This window comes from Leopardus geoffroyi, chromosome B4 (genome assembly GCF_018350155.1).
Source record: "Leopardus geoffroyi isolate Oge1 chromosome B4, O.geoffroyi_Oge1_pat1.0, whole genome shotgun sequence".
Lineage (NCBI taxonomy): Eukaryota > Metazoa > Chordata > Mammalia > Carnivora > Felidae > Leopardus > Leopardus geoffroyi.
Genome location: NC_059341.1, coordinates 18,267,501 through 18,293,505, shown reverse-complemented (window position 1 = coordinate 18,293,505; position 26,005 = coordinate 18,267,501). Strand labels below are relative to the sequence as shown.

The 26,005-nt window shown below is 37.0% G+C and overlaps 1 protein-coding gene across 1 annotated transcript in view; it reads right to left on the bottom strand.

Moving 5' to 3' along the window:
- The window catches only part of MALRD1 (MAM and LDL receptor class A domain containing 1), a 772,911-nt gene that overhangs the window by 131,250 nt on the left and 615,656 nt on the right, over positions 1-26,005 (bottom strand). The window contains 3 exon segments of the mRNA XM_045462674.1: positions 3,226-3,292; positions 10,541-10,666; positions 21,637-21,900. Of these exon segments, the coding sequence (XP_045318630.1) occupies positions 3,226-3,292; positions 10,541-10,666; positions 21,637-21,900 (457 nt within the window).

Sequence of the window (26,005 nt, the reverse complement as noted above, 5' to 3'; positions counted from 1 at the left end):
TAAAAACTGAAGGTCTTTCTCAAGGCACCCAAGATCCAAAGAGAAAATCCAGAGGCTTTGGTGATAGGCCCCCTCTTTGTGACCATGAAGTTCTTATATTCACAATGTCCCAGATGAGAGGTGGGCTTGAGTTTTCTGGCCTTACGTCTCTGGGTAACAAAGATCTAGAATTCCCACATTTGGGAATGATAGGGGTTTGACATAAAGCCATCGTCTTTCCATGATGCCCTATATTCACTCTAAAACTTTGTATTCTAAAGCCATCCTCATTTAACCTTAAATCCAAAAAAGAACACCTGTGTGTGACAAATGACGTGGATATGACATTTAATTGGAAATGAATTTGATACTAAATGCAATTAGAAATAATTTACATTGTTATTTTGCATTTCAGTAAGATATGTTACACTTAAAGAATTGTGCAAGGATTAGTCAAAGGATGGATGTTATCTGTAAAAGCAAATACTTAATATTGGAACTAAACAAGCATTAATAGGATTCATGAGGTTTTTAAATGATGGTACACCCTATATTACACATTGTATACTACACAGAATTTTTAAAATTATATAATAGTTCTGATGGCTAGTATTCCTGTAGTATCTTTTGTATGTCAGGCATGGTACAGAGCATCTTACACATATTAACCCCTTTAAATTTCACAACTACTCTAGGAGGCAGGTGCTATTATTTTCTCCAACTTGCCAAAGAAGAAGCTGAAACACAGTTAGATTAAGAAACTTGCCCAATACTACACAGCCAGTAAGTGAGAGATCTAGAGCCACATGTACCCACGTGCAACAGCAAAATATTTTATGAAGAGAAAAAAAAAACCATAAACAAGGTGCAAAGTGAATGTATAAAGTATAATTCACATTTCTGCAAGAAACTAATGCATGCTTATGCGCGTACATGTGTTTGTGAAAGGAAAACCATATTCAAGTGGATATAAACCATAATACTAATGAGTAGGATTTAAACATCGGGGATTCTGCCTTTTGCCTGATACACTACTGAACGTCTTCCAAAATTTATTATAGTATACACATAGTTACTTTTGCAGTTCACATTTTAATGTTATTAGAGTTTGGATGCAGAAACTACCATATTATATATAATATGAAAAAAACCCTTAAGTCATTTCTCACACCTATGTTGTAAAGAACACTAATTCCACACATTTGTTTGTGTGATGGTCATTAGTTATTTCACTATTTGAAAAGTATTATTTACTATCAAAAATACGATTTTAAAATATCTGATTGGTGGATTTCTTTCTACATTTTGCTGCATCGATTTCCTGCCTCTAGTCCCTTTGCCTCTTAATCCTCCCATTGAATCTTCTCCCCCACGTTAGAGTTTTCTCATGTGAGAGAAACACATTTCAGATGTCACCATCTGGATTTCAAGTTTTAAAGTTTATTTAAGTACAAGAGGATGTTGCCAAGAATGCAAAACTCTGCTTGCTCAGCTGAGACTAGCTACAGTCGAGAACTTTATTGTCTATCTGGGCTAGAGGAGACCAAAATGCAAATCTCCTTGCTGTAAACAGTTGACACTAAATAACATTATCCACTCAGCTGACATTCAATAAACATTACTTATGGCATCATTCTCACTTTCCTTCAGAAGACATTTAGAAATTAGTACTATGTATCCTGTCCTTCCATCAACATACAGCTTGTGACAAGTTAATTTCCATGGAAACTGATACAGGAGAAAGTATAATTTTGTGGAGATGTAAAACAAATTACATAATGAAATAGACAAAACACTTACAGAAACCCACTAATAATTCAGTTTCAACAATGTTAAGACAGTGTCTGAACTTACCTCCTCATAAAAAATTTTTGTTGTTTTAATTGGTAGAGATTTTTGCTTTTTTTAAGGGATAAACAACTTTTCCTAAAATATGAGTGTTGACTCAGACGGATGTAAGTATTTAAACAACTATTAATCAGTCTTTTCCAGATACTGCAATGTGTTTTGTTATGACTTGAGTATCAACCTACAATCAGTTGTCTAATAAGCAGAGCAATATATCCATTGGTCTGCTAGATTAAAAAGTCATAAACACAAATATAATGGACTATGCATCATTTCCTTTGGAATTTATGAAACTGTTTTGCACAATTCCCTAAAGGGTGAGGGAAAAATCAAGCAATCTTTGATATGCAATATAAATAATTCCCCAAAGAAATCACAAGGACTGTTTTTGTTTATTTTTGCCTTAAGTATGCAAATATATTCCTTATCTGTACCTTAACTTTAGCTGCTCAAAAACATCCATTGCATAAACTAGAAAAAGATCTTATTTATGAATTAATTTTATCCTTTGTTGTTAGAAAAGAGAAATATGAAATGTAAAATAAAAGGGGAGTCAGGAAACACAGACACTAAGTTCATCTGAAATAGGATGACACCCATATAAAAAATCTTTTTATAGCCTCGTGTAAATATTAAAAACAAGAAATAATGGCTACTATTAAAACTATGTCCTATAGGGGCGCCTGGGTGGCGCAGTCGGTTAGGCGTCCGACTTCAGCCAGGTCACGATCTCGCGGTGTGTGAGTTCGAGCCCCGCGTCAGGCTCTGGGCTGATGGCTCAGAGCCTGGAGCCTGTTTCCGATTCTGTGTCTCCCTCTCTCTCTGCCCCTCCCCCGTTCATGCTCTGTCTCTCTCTGTCCCCTCCAAAAAATAAATAAACGTTGAAAAAAAAAATTAAAAAAAAAAAAAAACTATGTCCTATACAAAATGTTAAGATATAAAATCATGTTAAGTAATTGAATTTTTTTTCTAAAATATACTCATATCGGGGCGCCTGGGTGGCACAGTCGGTTAAGCATCCGACTTCAGCCAGGTCACGATCTCGCGGTCTGTGAGTTCGAGCCCCGCGTCAGGGTCTGGGCTGATGGCTCAGAGCCTGGAACCTGTTTCCGATTCTGTGTCTCCCTCTCTCTCTGCCCCTCCCCCGTTCATACTCTGTCTCTCTCTGTCCCAAAAATAAATAAACGTTGAAAAAAAAATTAAAAAAATAAAATAAAATAAAATATACTCATATCTTCCCTTCTCTTGTTCAGACAGACAAATGCATAAAATGCCATTATCCACTATGTTTACCTTAACAACTTCATGTTCATTATGATGTATTGTATCAGCTTCAAGAAAAAATAAGGAAGCCAATGGCAATAACTGGTAGGAGAAAAAGTAGATGATGTTCCTTACCGACACATAGGGCCATTCTTCTCCACTACACAATTCCCACCATTTCTGCAGTAACCCAATGGGCATTCTAAAAGGAAGCGCCATAAAAACAACAGTTAATTATAAATATTATTAGGAAGGAGGAGGACATATTACTGTTAATTATTGCATTAAATCTAGTCACTGAGAGTATTTCTTCCCATTTGCTACAAGCACAAGAATTCTCCCAGACTACTTCCCTGTACCCCACAAATTTGCTCAGTGGCCCTTGCTGCCCTTGATGTGTTCATTCTCTTCACATGCCTGAGTGATTGACCACAAGAGAAGACTTTTTTCTTCTCCCCTGGATTAAGTAAAATCTACTTATTTAGAACATGTCTGCATGACATACTTGTAATTATACTGAAATTTGTTCTTTAATGGAACATTGATTGTCTTTCGTTCCACACAGTAGCCACCGTCATGGCGGACACTGCCCCGGCCCTACTCTTTGCTGCTTGTATCATTCCCTATTTCTAGGTTAGCATGAACATTTATTTTCAAAGGTAGTTTGCTTATAGACTAAAAAGAAGGTAGATATTGTCCCATAGTCATGACTCTGGAAGTGGTTAGTGCCTTTAGGTCTTCAGGGTTCTTTATAGTCTCTTTGTAACTTCACCAAACCATTCTGATCCACAAAGACCTATCACTTTCTCTACTCACTTACCCCCCAAATCGCTCTCCTTGGCTTTTTTGACACCTTCTCTCTTGCAGGATACCATTTTTCCCTAGCTGGGCTATCCTAACTCTAATACTTGATGGAAGCCTCCACTTCCTTTAATTTGTAATCCAACACACCAATTCTGAACACCTATTAATGTCTGGTACTAGGCTAGGCACTGGATATGTACCATTAAATAATCTAGGAAGTTTACATAGCTGCTAAAGCTGCAGGCACCAGAGACAGACTGTCTGAGTAAGAATCTCGACTCAATTCACTTGCTGTGTAATATCAGCTAAGATTGTTAATTTCTCTATGCCTCTGGTTCTTCTCTGTCAAACAGGGTTAAAAAGAGTACCCATCTCATAGAGTTGTTGAGAATGTTTGGAAACAGCCAGCTCATAGTTTTTAGGAAATGTCGACCTAAAAAAGATACAAGTGCGGTCTTTGCTCTCATTGGCCTTCCAGCTTCATGGAAAATGCAAAAAAGTGACTAGGGCATTAAAATACAGTAGTAAAGGTAATATAATTTGGGATGGATATAATAAGGTTTATGAAAATACCAAGGAGAGCACCTAAATCAAATTTGGGGAACAAAGAAAAGCTTTCCAGAAGAGAATCAGGCATTCATTTGGGGAAGGTAGGTGGTGTGTGTGTGTGTGTGTGTGTGTGTGTGCGTGCGTGTAAAGATAAGCATAAAGACTCAGAGGCCCAAGAAGAGAGTGTGGTGTGTTTGAGGAACTGAAGGAAGTTCAGCCTGATTGGACTGATAATGTGAAGCAAGTATGAGAGAAGGTCACAGACACACAGGGGCCAGATCATATAGGCTCAGTGAGGAGTTTAAACTTTAACCTAGGAGGCCATAATTTTAAGACAGGAAGTGGATGTTTCACGCTTTAAAAAGACAATTCTGGATCCAGTATATAAAGTTAACGGAAGGGCTAAAACTAAAATTTGGGAGCCCAGTTAAGAGTTTTTGTAATAGTCCTATAAAAAATTATAGCTGCCTGAATGAAAGGGGTGGGGTGGGGAGTTGATAATTGTGGGGATTTGTGAGATATTGAAATGCTGAGATCGAAACATGCTGGTGATCACTTGGAGGAGTCAAGAATGATGTTCAAGTTTCTGGCTGGGCCACAGAATTGGGGGATTTGTGGGGATCGGAGAATTGTTTTTTTTAGGGGAATGGAGAATTTAAAGGGAAAGACACTTGTGTTTGAAGTGCCTAAGGGGACATCAAAGTGGAAGTATTCCTTGGACAATATGATTTACAGGTATGAATTCCAGGTAAAACACAGCCTAGGACATGGATTTGAGGCCTCAGATTTCTTCCTCTGCCTTTCAGGCTTGCCCCCTCCTCTCCCCAAATCACTTGGTATCATGTTTTTAGCTGTCATGGCGTTACAAAGATACAGTGTTTGTCTTTACAGGAGCATACAAACCTTAGCAGAGAGAGAAACCATTTACTTGGGCAGAGAAAGGCTGATGATTATGAACAGTAGTAGAAAAGTAATAAGAAGAAACAGAAATTTTATACAGGAAAATAATCCATTGGAGGAAAACTCTGAAGGTCAACTATAGAGAGTCAGGTTGTGGAGCCAGTCATTGAACATTAGAAGGGGATGGATGGGGCAGGAGGAAAGAGGAAAAATCAGGAAGCAGAGAGGTTGCAGTGTGGGAACAGACTCACAAATATACCATATGTCTGGTGTCCTTTTTGTTTTTAAAAGTTTCCAGTGATTTGCTTTTCCAGGGGTACACAGTTGGCCCCTGAACAATGTGGGGGTTTGGAGCATTGACCCTCACACAGTTAAAAATCTACATATAACTGGGGCTCCTGGGTGGCTCAGTCAGTTAAGCGTCCGACTTCTGCTCAGGTCATGATCTCGCGGTTCATGAGTTATAGCCCCGTGTCAGGTTCGGTGATGACAGCCCAGGGCCTGTAGCCTGCTTCAGTTGCTCTGTCTTTCTCTCTCTGCCTCTCCCCTGCTCTCACTCTGTCTCTCTCCCTTTCTCTCTCTCAAGAATAAATAACCATTAAAAATTTTTAAAATCCATATATAACTACTGATTCCCCCCAAACTTAACTACTAATAGCCTACTGTGAACTGGAAGCCTTAACAGATAGGTAGGGAACACATATTTAGTATGTTATATGTATCATATACTGCATTACTGCAATAAAGTAAGCTAGATAAAATGTTATCAGGAAAACCATAAGGAAGAGAAATTACATTTACAGGACTGTAAAAAATCTATGCATAAGTAGACCCACACAGTTCAATCCTGTGTTGCTCAAGAGTCAACTGTGTATCTCATCTTGCCTTCCCTTACTCTTCCCTATTTAACTAATTACAACAGGAGAGTGTGGTATTAAATATGGGAATACAGCTACATCCCTCAGGCTTCTGGGGCATGCTCTACTGAACAGAACAGATGTGAAATTTCCTTCATAAACAAAAAATTAGCTGGTTTGACTAAAAATAGCCCACTAGTATGATAAAGCATAAATATCTACAAACCTTTTAGATAAACCATTTTATGCTCATGTTTGGCCTTAAGTACAATTTTAGTCTTCCTCACATAAGGGCTTTGCTTTTTTTGAAGAAAAACCAGTAGAGTGTCTGAAACTGCAGAACATCAAAATACACACAGCTGCACATTTTTTTTTTCCTGGGGTCATTAATATTTACTTTGACTGCTGAGAGTGAAACAGAGGCTTGCTTTACATCAAAATAATTCTGTGGAAATTTACATATATAATCTCTTACACCAGATAATAGAACACAGTGGAAAAAACACATGCATTGGCCAGAACAAGGAATAATGCTTGGTGTTTTGGAGGTCAGACAATTTGTAGATTACCTCTACAAGAAGTTCTTTCCAGTTTCTGCTTAAACCCAGGTTCTTTGTCCATAAGATGGAAAGGCACAGTACAATGTAATATCACCTTTAATTTACTCAAAACAATTTAAAGTAGAGAACAGATAAAATGGAGGAAGGAGATACATGAGTAGTTAGCAATGAAGAAATGTAATATTTCTAGTAGATAAGTAGAGTTTCAAATGGGAAGTAGGGATCTACGGGGTTGATATTAGAATCAGTATGGGTTCCCAGGCTCTTTAGCCACATCAGTGTCTCACTGCCTTGTACCCTCTTGTATTGGTTATTATGACCATGTATCTGGAGGCCAATATGATACAACTGACTACATAGAAATAGCATTCTGTAAAGAATTCAAGTTCAATTCCACTCTGGTGTATCACTCTGGAAAAGCAGGAAAACATATAAATTGGACACCTATCTTTGTGTGTGTGTGGGGGGGGTGTCTCTTTCAGTGTATATGGAGCCCAGGAAGTGACAGCTATTGTATTGTGGATTGCTGAGAAGACTGATAGTCACATGAATCCTGGTTTTCCCTCATTGATACCTTGCTCAGTTAATGTGTTATGGAACTTTGGGCTAGGTACTTCAAGTATAAAGTTTTATGTATTTAAAGTGAGGATTGTATCACCTTGCCTTCCAGGGCTGCTGAGAGGCTAAAATGAAATGTATTTATCATATTTCTATACTATTGAATGGTATGCATAACACATTAAATAATCGTTCTCACCCAGTTCTCTATATTTGGAAGTTCTTTAAATTGCCCATGAAACCTAATTTCCATTACCATTGCTCTCTCCATCTTTTCCTTTTCTCCTTGTACCTTCAGGAACACCATTACCACTCCATTTACTGAAGACCTGCTCTGTGTCAAGACTGTCCTAAGACTTGTACTGCCATTACCTCATTCAGTCCTCATAGCATTATGTGATATATCCCATATATACCCTTTTTTACATAAAAGGAAAATGGTTAATAATATAACTTGCTCAAGTGAACAGCAAGGGAACAGCTAATAGTGAACTGAATTCCAGTCCTCTAACTCCAAAGCCTGTTAGTCTAAACATTTCAAATGATCTGATGCTATTCAGTTCAGAATTTCTATAACCCCTTACTGTTCCCGATATTATGATCATAAACCTCTCTGAATCGTAAGGTATTTATGCACTGTCATGGATTAAATATACGCACACACAATAACTTGCATAGTTTCAGGAGCTGTACGGATGTAAGAGTCTTCCAGAAAACCAAATGTTTTGGTGCAGGAAACCAAATTCCCAGTAGGCAGAGACTGTTCTCTTTATCTTGAAATCCCAGCACAGGGACTGCAGGGAAGATTAACTATGGCTTAGAAATTTGGAATAGCTCCATAGTACTTTACATGAGAAGTTTTTATTTTGGTTTGGTGTATGCTCCAAGTACAAAAATGTTCTTGTTGAAAAAAAATAATTTTAACTGAGGGTACCCATTTAAAATAGAGCATATCAGAGGGGAGGTGGGGGGGGGTGGGTGAAACAAGTTGGGAATGAAAGAGTACAGTTAACCATGATGAGCACTGAGTGATATATGGAATTGTTGAATCACTATATTGTACACCTGAAACTAATATAACACTGTATGTTGACTCTACTGGAATTAAAATTAAAAAAAAAAAACTTGATAGAAAAAAATTTTAAAAAACCTTCTGAAACGGTTTTAGGCATTACTATTATCATTATGTCGTTGTTGTTGTTGTTGTTGTTGTTGTTGTTGTTGTTGTATTGCATTCATAATACCCAATCCTACAAGTTTATATTTTTAATGCCTTTTCCTAATTCTCCCTCAAATGGACAGCTATCATAGTTGTAGTATCACCTTAACATAACTTTCATTAACCTCTACTACTGCAGATGACTGGAAAGTGACTCCCTATTTAAATGAGGCCAGACACATCCTGCTCAATAATTTTCTGTTGCATAAGCAACCAAAACTTGAAAATAATATGCCTTTCTAACATAACTTGGGGACACACAGGCCTTGTTGAAATCTACTTAACCTGAAACACCTACGCAGAGTCTGAGGTCAATGTTACTGTTAATGACTTAAACCTCAGGTGAGGGGAGACCAGATGCTCACCACCTGCTGTGTGACCAGAGATGTTATTGGACGCTGTCAGGATTGGTCTTATAAAGTCTGTGAAATGCTGACCATAAAGGGATATAATGTTTGAAAAGAAAGAGGAAGGCGTCATGGGCATTTTAGCATGGATTAAGCTTAGACGCATTCTTAAACACAAAAGTGTTGACTTCATCATGTTAGTTTGGCAAACTAAGAAGTACATACAATATAAATAAAGAACAAAAAATATAATGTGGATTTTATTTCTGAAAAGTGTTTCATTAGTTCTTCATATTACTGTAACCCAGTACCTGGGGCAGTATGACCCATACTTTGTAAATGAACTGTGTGAGTGAACTGGTGAATCACTAAAATAGATGGGGCAGCCAGAATGTGTTCTCTGTTATTACCTACAGGTTGTCGATCACTCAGGAAGGCTAGTCACTCTTCTGTTATTCTGGCCACATTTTTAAAGGTGGAATATGTAAAATCAGACAATAAACCATAACATGGTATGATATATTTGTTCTCCTAGAGGACTCTGCTGAACAAAATCCCATCTTTATGAAAATAAATTTGGATGCTGGACATCAGTGCTTTTTCTTAACAGTTTCAAAGAATGAAACTCATTAGTATCTTTCTTACTCTGAAAAGAAACTGAAAGCGTTTCCTTTTGGGCATCAATCTGATAGAAAAGCATGCCTGGTACAGAAATAATGGCAAAGAGCATTCATCTTTGCATATTTTATGGGACCAGATTTGCTTGCTTCTTGATTTCCTTTTGTAGTCATAAAATTCAGTGCTCTGTGAGTATTCATTTCAGCAGTACAAAAAAATAAGATTTTTTTTGCACTGTGATTTGATTGTAATTACCATGTTTTTGTCACTTATAATAGTCTTCTCTCTTGAAAGATACGAAGAATATATTCTCACCTAGTTTCGATATTAAATATCTCCAATTTGTTTAGAAAATACGATTGAATATATCTTTTATTACCAATTTATATTACCTATTAGTTGTGAGAGATTTATATTGACCCTATCTATTATTTTATGCCTCCTGCATGAAATAAAAATTCAATTACTAAGGAGAGATGTTAACAATGGACTACAATAAATTACAGAATTTAAAAGCAGTTTTGATAAAAGTATAATCACAGACATCCATTATCAACTCTTATAAATATTCCAGAGTCATGAGAGAAAAATGTTTAAAAGTCAGTCTAAAGCTTAATAAATTGGTTTTTTATTCATGACTAGATCATACAAAAGGATGGCTCTTAATGAAGTGGGACAAATTACAATGAAAAAAATTAACACGTTAGATTGCGCTTCCTTATTTCAGAAATCAAGCAATTCACATCAAAGGGACTATCAAATACCAATAACTTTAAGTTATATTGAATTAAAATTAAGGGTGTGATTTTTCTTTACTTGGAGACATTGTTTATATAGAGTAAGCATGAGTCCATTATATTATACAAGTTTTTATACGTGTAGCCATGTTAATTATCCTTCCTGCCCCCAACCAATACTAGGAATTCAGTTATCCCATGCTTGCAATTATTTAGAATTTCAGGTTTTAATATTTGCATCATCTACAAGGTTAAGTTACTGGCTTATATTGTAAAGAATATTTTACTGGAAATAGAATACCTGAGCAGCTCGACTCATCAAGCTGGAAATCCGTGCAGCTGGCAAAACCATCACAGCGCTCGTGCACTGGGATACAGCTGTTCAAGGAGGGACACCTCAACGCGCCATCAGAACAGCTCTTATTGGCTGCAAGAAGAAGAACAATAACCATTTTTTAAATGAATTTCTTCTAATGAAATAATAAGACAGTTTATTGCATCACCCTTCATCTTTCTAGTCCCCTGTTTAAATTATATATTATAGCTGTTTTTGCTTCTTCAAAAAGAAGTTTTTTGATAGAATCGTTTCCCAGCTGTGCATCCTGCAGTATCATACAGGTATGTATGTATAAACTACACTGTGCACACTATATAGTGTGAATTGTTTTTAGACTAAACTTTTACTCCAAGGCAGAGTTCTCTGTGCTTCTATTGCTCCCCAAATGTCCCTGACGTTATGTGCAACTGAAATAACAGCAACCATTACTTGTTTGAATGTTTATCAATTTCCAGATTGGACGTCATGGATAGTCACTGGGTAGATGACGCAGGTCACTGCAGCTCAATGTAGGATGACTATGTGCCTTTATAGCATGGTGCATTGGGCTAATTCCAGAGTCTCTTGTCAGCCTGACTTCAAGAGACAAGAACAGGCCTCGCTCTTCACATTTGGGTTGCTTCAGAAAGATGACTTCACTGATGGTGATCAAGAGGGCTGATCCTTCAATAGCAATCTAGTCCTGCCAAGTACTCAACTTCCCCTGGATGCTACTCTTAGTCTTGAAACTGTATTTCTGTCTTCCTCTCTCATTGACTCATTAGGACTACAATTTCCTAAAGCAGTCATAATGTTTAGGCTTTTTTTTTACAAGTTAGAGCTGAATCAGAGCCCTTCACTCCAGGCTGCCATCAGGCGTCTCTTGTCTCCTGTTTGCTCAAGAACCTGGCAACCAGCAGGCCTAGGTTTCAGACCTGATCTCTGCTCTCTGGTTCTACTCCAGTTTTGTCCCATGCTGGTGTCTGTCATGTCTCTGAGCCTTTTTATGTGCCAGCTGTTCTATCTAGCATTGCTCTGTGTTTGGAATAGAGGGAATGTTGAAGCATGAACCCATTGCACCATCTCACCAGGAGTTCTGGATAGATTTGAAAAGTACTAAATAATAATGATATTAACAAACTTAATCCAAGTCCAACAAGAATGGCTGTGCTTTTCTCGACTTATCTAGTAGTGTCATGCATAATACCTTATTTGAACGTTTTAATCTAAACCTGCTGTTACAATTTCAAGAAAGGATTTACCTGGGAAGTCACTTCTACTGAAACAAAGACAATTAAGTTTAAACTTCTCAAGCTAAATTGATAGTTTAGAACACTTGGGAATAAATATCCTCATGGATGGGTCTTGCAGATTTTGTCAGTATCATCACAATTTCTTTTCTTTCTTCAAGTATATTTATGGGCTAGAATTGTTGAGTTATCATAGGTTACTGATACAGTTTGACAATTGTCTATCAAACTTAATTTTCAAGTTGGACATAAAATGATGCTTTTAAGAGTGTGTCTTTCTACTGACTAAAAATACCAGCTCTGAAAATTAAAGTGATGGGGTGCCTGGGTGGCTCAGTCAGTTAAGCGTCTGACTTCGGCTCAGGTCATGATCTCACAGCTTTTGAGTTCAAGGCCCGCATCGGGCTCTGTGCTGATAGCTCAGAGCCTGGAGCCTGCTTCGGATTCTGTGTCTCCCTCTCTCTCTGCCCCTCCCCTGCTCACACTCTGTTTCTCTTTCTCAAAAAATAAACATTAAAAAATTTTTTTAAAAATGAATGAAAATTAAAATTAAAGTGATGCTTTTCATTGAGTCATCTTTCCTGAGGTACTAAAACATCAATTCCCACTAATAAATATTATTATTGAGCTGATGCTACATGTGAGACTATGCTTAGCACTTTAACTGGAGAGTACAGGGGACACTTTTTAGAAAGAGTGATCAGGACATATACAGCGACGAAAGCCAAATGAAAATAGAAAGCAGTTAACAGTTCAAAATAATAACAAGAGAAATGCCATAAGTCCAGGCTTCATTGGTAAAGCATTGGTACAGACAAGCATTATAAAAATAAGACATTCCTTTAGTGCATGGAAGTACATAAAGACTGAAAGAGCAGAGCCTTGAAATGTTTTAAATTTTCATGTGTCCAGTAAAAACTCATTCAGCAGAGTGAGATTAAATCTATAAATGGGGCATCAGTAAGTTTGGCATTGGAACAGTGAGCAAAGCGGTTTGCCTTTCACTGGGAAGTTTGTGTAAGGAGGCAGCACAGACAAACTTAGAAAACAAGGCTGAAACCAGATTGTAGAGATGGCTAAGATCCCAGAAGAGATGATCTTTAAGCTTTTTCAAGAGGTCAAATAATTTTAAGATATACATTGGCAAGATAGATGATATTGCAAACCCAAGTGAACTAGTATATCGAATAATCTCTTATAAGAGGTATTTGTAAAAAAAAAATGAAAATGTATGTGTGTGTATATATATATATATATATATATATATTCATGCATTTATATGTGTATTTGTGTATATACACACAATTTTATCACCATTATTTTGCATTGCAAGGGGCTGAGCGTTCATAAAAGATGGCAGTTTTAAGGTTTTAAATAATAGGTTGAGATTTGCATACAAAGCTGATAATACAGATCTAGTGTTGAAACATTATTTTGAACACATCTACTTTTGAGAATACTAATCCATCCATATTCCTTCACCCAATTTCCAGGGTGACTGATAGCTTAGTTTCCAAGTTAGCTGTACAGTGAAGAGCCCTAAACTGTATGAGGTGTAAGTCCTCAACTTTGGCCCAAATAGTATTGAAACACATAAAAATATGTAAGCAAATAAATTGTTTCGATTTAGAAAAAGTTTTACTTTTTCCCTTTTATAGAAAGTTTACAGTTAAGAGTTAAAAAATATTATGAAATTTAAAACTAAAATCGTAGTTTCTATGGCATTTAAAACACTATAACATTAAAGCTAATGGATATTTATCACCTTCCTTCTAAAAGCAGGTGGCAAATTATGAATGCAATCAATATTTATTGAAACCCACACAGCAATGGACATTGTACTGAAAACAGAAAATAAATTAAATCATTACTTTCTTTCTCTCCTTCACTAGTACCGCATAGACAACAAGGACAAAAAATAGCCTAAATAATCTATATATAAAATTTATAGGAAACTAGGATTTCAAAACATTTCCCTGGACAATATCTACTTTCGCCACATTCAAACATAGTTAATGTCTATAAAAACACTTATTTCAATCTGTCATCATAGAGGTTGACACTCATTCATACGAAAATAAGCCAGGTAACACAGAGCATGCTGTGGATTTTAGTTCTTTCACTCAAGTGTTAGAGATACATTAAACAGAAGCAATTCATGAATCGTTCACTGGAGTTAAATTTCCCTAAAACAAAATTCCTTTTATAGATTATAATTGCTGCTTACAAAATATACGCAAAAGTAAAGTACATGTGACCAGGGGTGTGTATCCATTTACTATTAAGATGAAAACTCACGTACGCAGCCCACATTTCTAAGAGCAGAGCGATGTGGTCTTGAAACCTGAGAATGAAGGCTATCGGTCCTTTAAGGCATATACGTACCCAGTATAGGGAAGGATGGATTTTTACTCTCTCCTTAAACTAAAACAAACTACTACTCTTACTGAACTATCTTAGCAGTTTGAGTAAATTTTGTAAAACTCTAAAAACAATTTAATGGGGAAAGAGTATTAATTTATTATGAGTATTATGCGATGCACCATAATCATCCGATTCTTCAGTATCTCTGTAAAAGAGACAATCACCACGATTTTCATGCTGAATAAAACTGAGCAACGCTTTTGTAAGAAGCTGTCAAATGCAGAGGGATAATCTTTACAGTATCATTGATTGAGAAGTACCATAGGATGCTGGAATCCCAGCTAGTATGTTTAAAGGCTAATAATAAAAATATCCTGATGATAAAGGTTGATTCATAAATCTGAAGAGGTGTGACCCATTGTAAATCCTCTAAATGGCATTCAACTACATAAGACACATCAACTACTACTGGAATATAAGTTAAAGTTAGAAAGCAGGCAGACTGTCCACTCCCCTATCCTTTTCACAGTCATATCCGTCAGTGACGGATAGCTTCTATGTGCCTCTCCTCAAACATTCTGCAACCCCTCTCTCTGTTCCGGATCTAAAGGATGAACTACAAAGATACATCAGCATGCTTCTTGCCCACTAGCTGCTCGTTGGGTTTGGCTGATGTGTAGAACCAGCAAGAGATAACATGGAGGGAAGAGACTGGAAGATCGCTAGCTGTTCCCCAACCTTTTATCAAGCCATACCTTTTTTTTTTTTAATTTGTTCTAGTTTTTTTTATTTTTTAATATGAAATTTATTGTCCAATTGGTTTCCATACAACACCCAGTGCTCATCCCAACAGGTGCCCTCCTCAATGCCCATCACCCACCCTCCCCTTCCTCCCATCCCCCATCAACCCTCAGCGTGTTCTCAGTTTTTAAGAGTCTCTTATGTTTTGCAAGCCACACCTTTTATCAAGCAGCTCTCTCTGATTCCAGGTTAAGACACATCTTCCCTTCTCCCACATGCTTTGGTCTATGGGTGATAACAGCTCCTGCTTTTACCATTTGTTGCAGTTTCTTTATGCATGCCAGTTCCCTATGTACAACCTCTTTATGAAAATATTTTCAAATTTTATAACATCCATGTGCCATGTATGTCTTGTCAGGATATTGACTGACACAACATCTGATGAAATGGAGGAATATTGGTAAGAGGAGTGCCCCTAGTTGGGTGCTCTGTTCCCATATAATTAAACCATACTTATTTTTCCCTTCTTTCTTTCTTTTTTCTTTTTTTTAAGGGAAAGGAGATATTTTTGGTAAAGATGTACCCCTTCAGTTTTTTTTTTTAAAAAAAAAACATGTTTCCACAGGAAAGACTATGGAATATGAATTATTTTTAAATGTTGAACTCATCACAGGTTTGCATAAACGTTCTTATAACTAGAATGTTTATCTTTGCAAGAATAAAAGGCCTTTAAAAACCAATTGCTATTGATTTCCCTGCTTAAACTGTAACCACCTCAGAATCCTTATTCCTACACCACATTTAAACATGTGCAGGCCTCTCCAAACCAAACAACCAACCAAAAAACCTCTTACTTTGTCCTAGATCACACTGTAGGTGCAAACTTATCAAGAGGGTTGTCTACAGTTGATTTCTCTCCTTGCCTACTTTCTCTACAAAAGATTGGCATCAGAATTCTGCCCTTTCCATCCACAGCAAGTTCTCTCTCCAAGCTCACCAGGAATTATGTTTTGCTTTTCTCGATTTATATATTTTTAAGCCTAAGCTTACATGATCTCTCAGAAATATTCCAACCTGTAAATACTCTCTGTACTTAAGGCTTTCTAAATTTCATTTATGGTTATTATTCTCTTTTTTTTCTGGCTTGTGTCTGTGACCACATCTCAGTGTCTTTCAATGTTTGCTCTTTCTAAACTGTCCGCCACCTTAGGTTTTCCTCTCTATATGATCTCATCCATACCCACAGCTTCAAGCCTTGTATGTATACTGAAGGCCATTTGTCTTCTATGCCTTCCCCCCTCTCTCTCCAGAGCTCCACATATCCATCCTGAACACAATCTGAACATTTCTGTGCAGATGTGCCACGAATGTCACAAACACAACACGTTTAAAAATGAAGTCACAATCTTCCACTAAGAGGTACTTCTCCTTCCATTTTCTCCAGCTCAGGAGAAATGGCACATTAGCTGTCCTATTGCCCAAATCAGAAACTTGGAAACTCTTGATCACACACTCTTCCTCTTCACCTGAGTGTCTCTAAAGCCTAGTCAAAATCTTTACACATTGTGTTACCCAGGCAATTCTTTTATACTTCAGTTGTGATACCTCCTAACCAGCCCCCTCCTTCACTCCAGTGTATTCCATGTACCACCTGAACCGCAGCTGGCAGGGGCATGATGGGCGAGGAGGGACCCTTCAAGATCTAGTCCTGCTCATCTCTCCAGACTTATTTCTACATTTCTCACCATAAACTCTACACTAGTTATACCAAATATGCTTCAGGCAAACAACTTTTTCTCTATTTCTGGAACATTCTTTTTTTAAATACTTTTTTTTTCATGTTTATTTATTTTTGAGACAGAGAGAAAGAGAGGGGGACAAAGGATCCAAAGCGGGCTCTGTGCTGACAGCACAAGGCCCTATGCGAGACTCGAACTCACAAACTGTGAGATCATGACCTGAGCTGAAGTCGGATGTTTAACCAACTGAGCCACCCTGGCACCCCTATTTCTGGAACATTCTTTAGGGGAATCAAGCATCTCTACCTCACTTGCCTAATGACAACCATCTTTCCGAATTTGCCTCTGTGAACATTTTTCTTATGAAAATTTACAGATTCCTAGCACCACGGTTAGGAAATACCCTATGTATTCAATAACCCTGCATTTATCTCTGTCACAGAACTTACCACATTTTATTTTCAACTATCGCTTACTAGTCTCCTTCAGGAATATATACTGTATTTACAACCTGAGTTGGTCTAATACCACATCCATCTGTATCATTAATGGCCAATACAATATGTGGCATACATTACGTAAATGAGAGTTTATGAATGAATAAATGAGTGTGAGTTAAAAAAACAAAACAAAACATACCCTTCTAAATCAATAGGTAAGCCCAGAATAAAACAAAACAAAACAAAAACCAAAAACCAAAAACCAAAAACCAAAAAACATACCTTTAACTGTTTGGTAAACTGTCATCATTGCAGGCTTTTATTCTGTAAATTTGCCCTAGCATTTTTACTGTAGTTTATTTTGACACAGTTTTTTTCTATAGAGTCATAACTTAATTAAATATTTTAGAGATGGACAGAAGCAATACTCTCGTGATACCAGCCTATTCCTAGCATGGGCTTATTTCCCTTTAGGAAGAGAACTTCCTATGTCCCTACCTCATCAAATGCCAATTTTGCAACGAGTGTCTGAAAGTACAAGGATACTGTACTTTCCTAAGCTTCTATTTAAACAGCATTCTTATTTGAAGTCAAATATCATATGGCTATATTGAACTTAATAAGATTTCTATCAACCAAATTACATTAGAGCCCTGATGGGAATAGGGATAAATAATTTGGCAGGCTTTCTCTTCTTCATTCTCTTCCATTTGTTTACCTTTCTCTAAGAAAATATTATAAAACTTGACAGGTTGGCTTTATTACAGAAAGAATGTCACAGGAAATAACAGGAACATGGAAAACCAATCTCTAAGCCTAAACTAGGAAAAGAAGTTCGCTTATTTAAGACTGAAACCTTTAAATATCCAAACGCTACCCCCTCTTTCTTGAATTTGTCTGTACTCCTTTTCCGATAGTTTTAATTCCTGATGTCCAACCTAAACAAGACACTGAAATAGCCTTATATTTCTTTCAATATCCACTCTTAACACTCATAATTCCAGCTGCTTTTTACTACTTAAAAATAAAAAGTGGCCATTAGCATGTGGTTTATGTAGTTCTATCACTGCCAACTATGCCAAAATATATAATATAGTATAATATAAAACCAAACAAACAAATAATTAAATGTTAGTGGTGCTGTGACTCACTATGCTTTCATGATCACCTTAATGATTTGTGAAATTACTTCATAACCAATACTCTTCCTTCCCTACATGAAATAGGATAGTTATAATAAAAGTAGAAAGTAGTGAACGCAGGACTGAGGATTTCATGTATTCTCTCAAATCCTCACAGCCCTATAAGGTAGGTATTACATGAACGATGACTGATTCTAATAACTTTTCCAAGTTTGCATAGGTAATAGGTGACAAGAATGAGATTCAAGCCTATGACCTTAGGATTTACTATTCCATGGACTCTTTTTTTTGAATTGGTAACAAGTATTCTTTTTTAATGTTTATTTGCTTTGTGAGAGAGGGGGGGGGCAGAGGAGGGACAGAGAGAGAGGTAGGGAGAGAATCCCAAGCAGGCTCCATGCTGCCAATGCAGAGCCTGACATGGGGTGTGATCCCACGAACCATGAGAACATGATGTGAGCCAAAATCAAGAGTTGGACGCTCAGCCAACTGAGCCACCCAGGTTCTCCCATTCTATGAACATTTTTAAGTTTCTTTATTTATTTTAAGAGACTGGGGGTGGGGGCAGAAAGATGGGGAGAGAGAGAGAGAGAGAAAGAATCCCAAGCAGGCCCTGCACTGTAAGCATGGAGCCCAACACAGGGCTAGAACTCATAAACCATGATCTCATGACCTGAGCCAAAACCAAGAGTTGGACACTTAACTGACTGAGCCACCCAGGCGCCCTTCCATCCCTCCATGAACTCTTAATGACATGGTATCTACCTACATAGTGGTCCAGGTCCAACCCCTAACTACATACCCCATATAATACACACACACACACACACACACACACATATATATGTATATGTATATATACATATACATATACATATATATACATACATATGTATATATACATACATATGTATATATGTATACATATATATGTATATACATATGTATATGTGTGTGTGAAATAAATATATATAAATTATATATATATTAAAGTGAATATGTGCCTTGAGTCCTGTACTTGAGCCATCTTCATAAATATTAATAACTACATGTCCACAGTCCATTTCCATAAACATTTGTTAAAAAGATATCAAGTCCCATTTACAGCTGCATCAAAAAATACCTAAAGGGGTACCTACGTGGCTCAGTCGGTTAAGTGTCCACCTCTTGATTTCAGCTCAGGTCATGATCCCAGGGTCATGGGATGGAGCCCCGCATCACGCTCTGTGATGAGCATAGAGTCTGCTTGAGATTCTCTCTCTTGCTCCCTTGCCTCTCACCCCTGATCATGCTCTCTCTCTCTCTAAAATAAAATTCAACTTAAAAAGTATATCTAAAAGTAAATTTAACCAAGGAGGTGAAAGATCTGTACTCTGAAAACTAGAAGATATTGATGAAAGAAATTGAAGACAATGCAAATAAATGGAAAGATATATCATGTTCATGGAATGAAAGACTTAATATTGCTAAAAGTTCCAAAATACTTAAAGCAATCTACAAATTCAATGCAATCCCTACAGAAATACCAATAGTATTTTTCACAAGACTAGAACAAATAATGCTAAAATTTGTATGGAACCACAACAGACTCCAAATTACCAAAGCAATCTTGAGAATGAAGAACAAAGCTGGAGGTATCACAATGCCAGATTTCAAACTATACTACAAAGCTATAATAATCAAAACAGTAGGGTACCAGCACAAAATCAGATACACGGATCAATGGAATAGAACAGAGTTTAGCAGTAAGCCCATGCATATACAGTCAACTAGTCCATGCCAAAGGAGACAAGAGTACACAATAGGGAAGAGACACTCTCTTAAATAAATGGCACGGAAAGATGGGACAGCAACATACAAAAGGATAAATCTGGACCATTTTCTTACACCATACACAAAAATAAACTCAAAATGGATGAAGGACCTAAATTTAAGACCTGAAACCATACAGCTAAAAGAAAACATAGGCAGAAACTTTTGGACATTCGCCTTAGCATATTTTTCTGGATTTGTTTCCCCAGGCAAGGGAAACAAAAGCAAAAATTATTCATTAGGACTACAGGAAACTAAAAAGCTTTTGCACAGAGAAGAATACTACCAACAAAACTAAAAAGCAATCTATTTAATGGGAAAAGATATTTGCAAATGATATACTTGATAAGCGCTTAATATCCAAATATACAACTCAACACACACACATACACACACACGAATAATCTGATTAAAATTGGGCAGAGGACCTGAATAGAAATTTTTGCCGAAGAAGTCATCCAGATGGCTAATAGACACATGAAAAGATGCTCACCATTACTCATCATCAAGAAAATACAAATCAAAACTACAATGAGATACCACTTCACACCTGTCAGAATGTCTAGTGTAAAAAAGACAAGAAATGACAAGTGTTGTTAAGGATTTAGAAAAAAAGGAATGCTTGAGTACTGTTGGTGAGAATGTAAAATGGTGCAGCCACAATAAAACAAAAATAAAACAAAACACAACAACACAAAAAAATTCCCAAGAAACAGTACAGAGGTTTATCAAAAAATTAAAAATAGAACTATCATATATATGATCTGATAACTTGACATCTGGGTATTTACCTAAAGAAAACAAAAACACTAATTCAAAAAAATACATGCACCCTATGTTTACTGAAGCATTATATACAACAGCCAAGATATGGAAACAAACCAAAAGCCCATCAATAGATGAATGGATAAAGAAGATGTATATATATACAATGGAATATTATGCAGCCATAAAAGAGAATGAAATCCTGCCATTTGTGACAATATGGATGCACATAGAGTGTATTAATGCTAAGTGAATTAAGTCAGATGGAGAATGACACATACCATATGATTTCACTCATATGTAGAATCCAAAAAACAAAACAAATAAAAACAGAAACAGACTCATAAACACAGAGAACAAACTGCTGGCCGCCAGAGGCGTGGGGGTTTGGATGTTGGGCAAAGTAAGTCAAGGGGATTAAGAGGTACAAGCTTCCAGTTATAAAATAAATAAGCCACGAGGATGAAAAGTACAGGAAATAAAGCTAATAATACTATAACAACTTTGCATGGTGAAAGATGGTCATGGCAACCACAAAAAAAGATAACAAACAAATAGTAGCATTCCCCCACATGAATGGCCCAGATGTAAATAAAAAAGGAAGTCAGAGAAGTTTAACAGAGATTAGAGTGACTACAAACAGAATGTTTCCAGATATGCTAAGCAAGGTCTACATGCTTTGTTTAGTAACACAATACAAACCACTATGTTATGGATGCTAGGATCATGGTAAGACTATAGAGAAGTTTGTTTCAACTGTCAAGTTCTCTTTATAATTTCTAAACTGCATTTCTTCCCTGGCACACTGAGTTAGTGAAAATAACTCACAGCAGCTGGATTCATCTTCATTAAAGTGACAGTCAGGCACTCCATCACAAAGCAGGAGGGATGGGATACATTCACCGCTCGAGCACTGGAACTCCATTTCACCACAACGCTGAGAAGGGGGGCTGAGAGGACAATCCATTTCATCAGAGCCATCTATGCAATCTTCCTGTCCATTACATTTCCCTGAGAGAGGGACACACTGGAGTGTGTAGATACAAGAAAATTGATCGGCTTCACAAGATGATGGCTGTGGTGCCACAGGACCTAAAGAGAGCAAGTCATTTTCGTATTAGGAGAATCATCACCCTGTTTAGTGTTGAAACATCATAGGATACATTTATTCTTGGGTAAAAATGAAACACTTTGATAATTTAAGTAATTTAATTTCCAGTGAGGAATAACATGAGCTCTACAAAACATCCAGAGGCTATTAGAGAATATGCCTCATCTTAACCTCAGAAACAACATTCTTTTTTTTTTTTTTGAAACAACATTGTTAAAAAGGGTATCATTGTCATGAAAAATGACACATTGAAATTAAAGAAGAAATTTTGGTTTGTGCATCTTAAATTTGACCACTAAGTCAGGTTTTCCCTGAGAGTAAAGATATTTTACACAGTAAGTTAAGCACTTTGGAAAGCTGAATTCATCATTTTAGAGTTTTGTGAAGGGATTGTCATCTAGGAAATGAGTCAGTTGGATTTGAACCACATTATCTTCAAGGTTCCTGCCAGTGCAGGATTTCATCTTGCCATCCATTATGATTTCACTGGTGCTTTAGATATGGCAGCACATGACCTCTGAGCTGTCATCAGGACCAAAGGTCAAAGAGCAGTGTGACAAACCCATTGGTGACATCTACTTCTGTGACTCAGCCCTGAACAGGGTGTCAGAAGCCAAATTTCCCAAGTTGGAGGCACAAAAGTTTTTAAAAACTTGAAGATAATGTGGTTCAAATCCAACTGACTCATTTTACAAATGAGGATACTGAGTCCCATAAATTTTGGGTGTCCAAAGACATAATACTAGTTTAATAAATTTTTGACACATGAAAGTATTCTGTAGCAAAGGTTTAAATCAACTCTAAGCCAAAACTTAAAGCATGAGCAAAGAATGTTGACTTGCTGCTGTTTTCAGTGGTCAGAGAATATACGTAATTACACTAACATGCTGGACCATTATTAGTGGAATGGTCCTTACACTTCATATTGCCTCTGTGACAGTTGTTGATGGGCTCATCAGTATATTAAGGGAAACAAATAGGTAATAGTGGGGATCAGTTCAGGAATCGTTTTGTATTCTTTACATTTTAAAACAACTTTTATTTATATATTAGTTAAATTACATATAAGATTATATATTATATCTTATATAGAATATATATGTAAGCTATATACTCTATTTAAGATTATATAAGAATGATCTGTTTGATGCATAAAGATGGTGCTGTGAATTCATTTAAACTTAAATTTGCAAGTTCCTCTTCCTCCTCACTCACTCAGTAGTGGTAATGTATCTAGAATATATTTACACCCAAACTCTGCAGTGAAAGCCATATATTTCAGAGATCCTTTCATGGAAACCAGCATATTTAACTGGGGTAAAAGCGTGACTTTGAGACATTATTACCATGTTCTTATTTAACGACTAACAGGTCACAGCAGCACATACAGTTGTAGAGCTCAATGTAAACATCCTAAACTCAAACTGAGAAAGTAAATTAGATTTAAATTGTTATACCTTCATGTATGTATGTGTGTATGTATGTGTGTGTGTGTGTATATCCCTTTATATATATTTTCTATACCTTTATATATATAATTATATTTATATAATACAACTCTTATAATATTTAACCATGGTCAGATAGTTTATTTTTTTTCTTTTCATTAATCTCACATTTCAGAAAATGCGACAATCCTTTCTTTTATTTTTTTCTAAAATATTTTATACACTGAACTGTTATCTTTATGAACTCACTGAAGGTTGAGAAGTTTGGATAAACTCTGTGTATGATAAAAATTCAGAATCAGATTTAGTTATACACCTAATACTTAGCTAAGGTACTAACCCTTTCTGGAAAAAAAAAAACATTAAGGAAGTAATTTTACTCCCTTCATGATTTTTTACTCTCCTGTTCAAAACAGTGTGTGTGCGTGTGTGTGTGTGTGTGTGTGTGTGTGTGTGTGTGCTGTTACTTTTTTCTTTATATTAGATACATAAATACAAAATAATCTCTTTTATGTGGAGGCAGTGATTCCATTATTCTAGAATTATTTATATCAAAAGGTAGTCAGAACTCACTTGTCCTAGGTCCTTCTTTACAGGGAAGCTGGTGGGCTTATATTGACTTTCATGGACTCTTGTCTTGTGCTTCCCAGGTTCTAACAGCAAGATCAAGGTGTTAATTCCCACAGCTCCTGGGAAGTTTCCCAACAGTTCACAACTGAGTCCAGCCCCAGGAATTTCCCTCTAAAGTTATACACCCTCTGAGGATCATCTCCATTCACTGCCTGGCGCTCTGGGGATAAAATGGCCCGGCCCCTAAGCCTCGGTTTGGGACATCTATGAAAGGGATGGTGCAGCCCCAGAACTCCCGTGACATCGTCTGAAGCCCCTACTGCACCTGCATCTCAGCCCAACTGTCCCCCTACCCAGACCAGTTTCCTCCACTTCGCAGGGGGTGCTGCTCACAGAATTTCCAATAAACCTTGTGCATGAGAATCTGTGCGTCTGAGTCTGCTTCCCTGGGAACCCGACCTAAGATACTCTCCAGCCATCAAGATGTATTTTGTTTTAAATTGAATTCCCCTGAATCACATCTCAAATTTTCCACTGAAGTATTTCTGATGCAAGAGGAACATGAACTTGCATCCCTAGGGGAGTCTAAATAGGCTCTTAGCCAGAAGCAGTTCTCCATAAGCTCAGCATTTCTCTTAAGTCTCTTGTTTTCTCTAATGAAAATTCTGTATTCTACTACATAATATATCCATGCTTTCTTCATATATAAAAAAAAAAAAACTTCCTCCAGGTATTCAAATGAAACAAGTACTCAGGGAAGATGTAGTGTATTAATCTTCTGAATTCAATGCATTCTGCTCTATAATCCCTTTGAGAAGTTAAAAAAAGTTCTCCTAAAATTTTAATAACAATGTATTTATTCTTGGGTGTCACCCATGGAGTTAGCTAATCATTACAGGTAATGTAATTCTCATATAATTCTGTAAAAAATGAATAATATTGGGGTGCCTGGGTGACTCGTCGATTAAGTGCCAAACTTCAGCTCAGGTCATGATCTCACAGTTTGTGGGTTCGAGCCCTGCGTCAGATTCTGTGTCTCCCTCTGTCTCTGTTCCTCCCCCACTCATACTCTGTCTCTCTCTCGCTCTCAAAAATAAATAAAACATTAAAATTTTTTTAAATGAACAATATTAATTGTGCTCTTTTATAAACTGAATATTCTCAGTACCACCTTAAATACATATTACTAAATGTAAGAAAAAAAAAAAAAAACAAAGTCAATCTGAAAAGGCTACATATTGCCACATTCTAACTGTATGATATTCTGGAAAAGGTGAAACTGTGGTGACAGAAAAATGATCACTGGTTGCCAGGGGACGAGGGGAAAGAGGACATAAATAAGAGGAGCGCAGGGGATTTTTAGAGCAGTGAAATTATTCTGTATGACACCGTAAGGGTGGATACATGCCACACCATAGGCTGAATGTGTCCCCCCAAACTTCATGCTGAAATGGGATGATATTTGGAAGTGGGGTCTTCCGGAGGTGATTGGCTCATGACTGATGGGCTCATGAAGGCAGAACCCTCATGAATATAAAAATAGCTCTTGCTACTTGCACCTAGTGAGGACACAGTAAGAAGGCATCATCTAAGAGAAAACAGCCGCAATATACCTCAGAATCTGTATTTTAGCCGGTAACTCATATTTGATGTTTGACTTCTGAAATTTCTATGTTCTGATTTCTCCTAATCCCTTTAATTTAATTAATTAATTTATTTATTTATTTAAAAAAAATTTTAAATGTTTATTTTGTTTTGAGAGAGCGCGAGCAGAGGACGTGCAGAGAGAGGGGGAGGCAGAATTTGAAGCAAGCACCAGCTTCTGAGCTTCCAGCCCAGAACCCAATACAGGGCTAGAACCCACGCGCTGGGAAATCGTGACCTGTGCTGAAGTTGCCCGATGGAGCCACCCAGCTGCTCCTCTCCAAATCCCTTTTAAAATTCAACATTTAGGGGCCCAACAGTTAAGCGTCTCGCTCTTGATCTCAGCTTAGGTAAGATCTCACAGTTCGTGGGTTTGAGCCCCACATGGGCAGGCTGCTGTCAGTGCGGAGCCTGCTTAGTATCC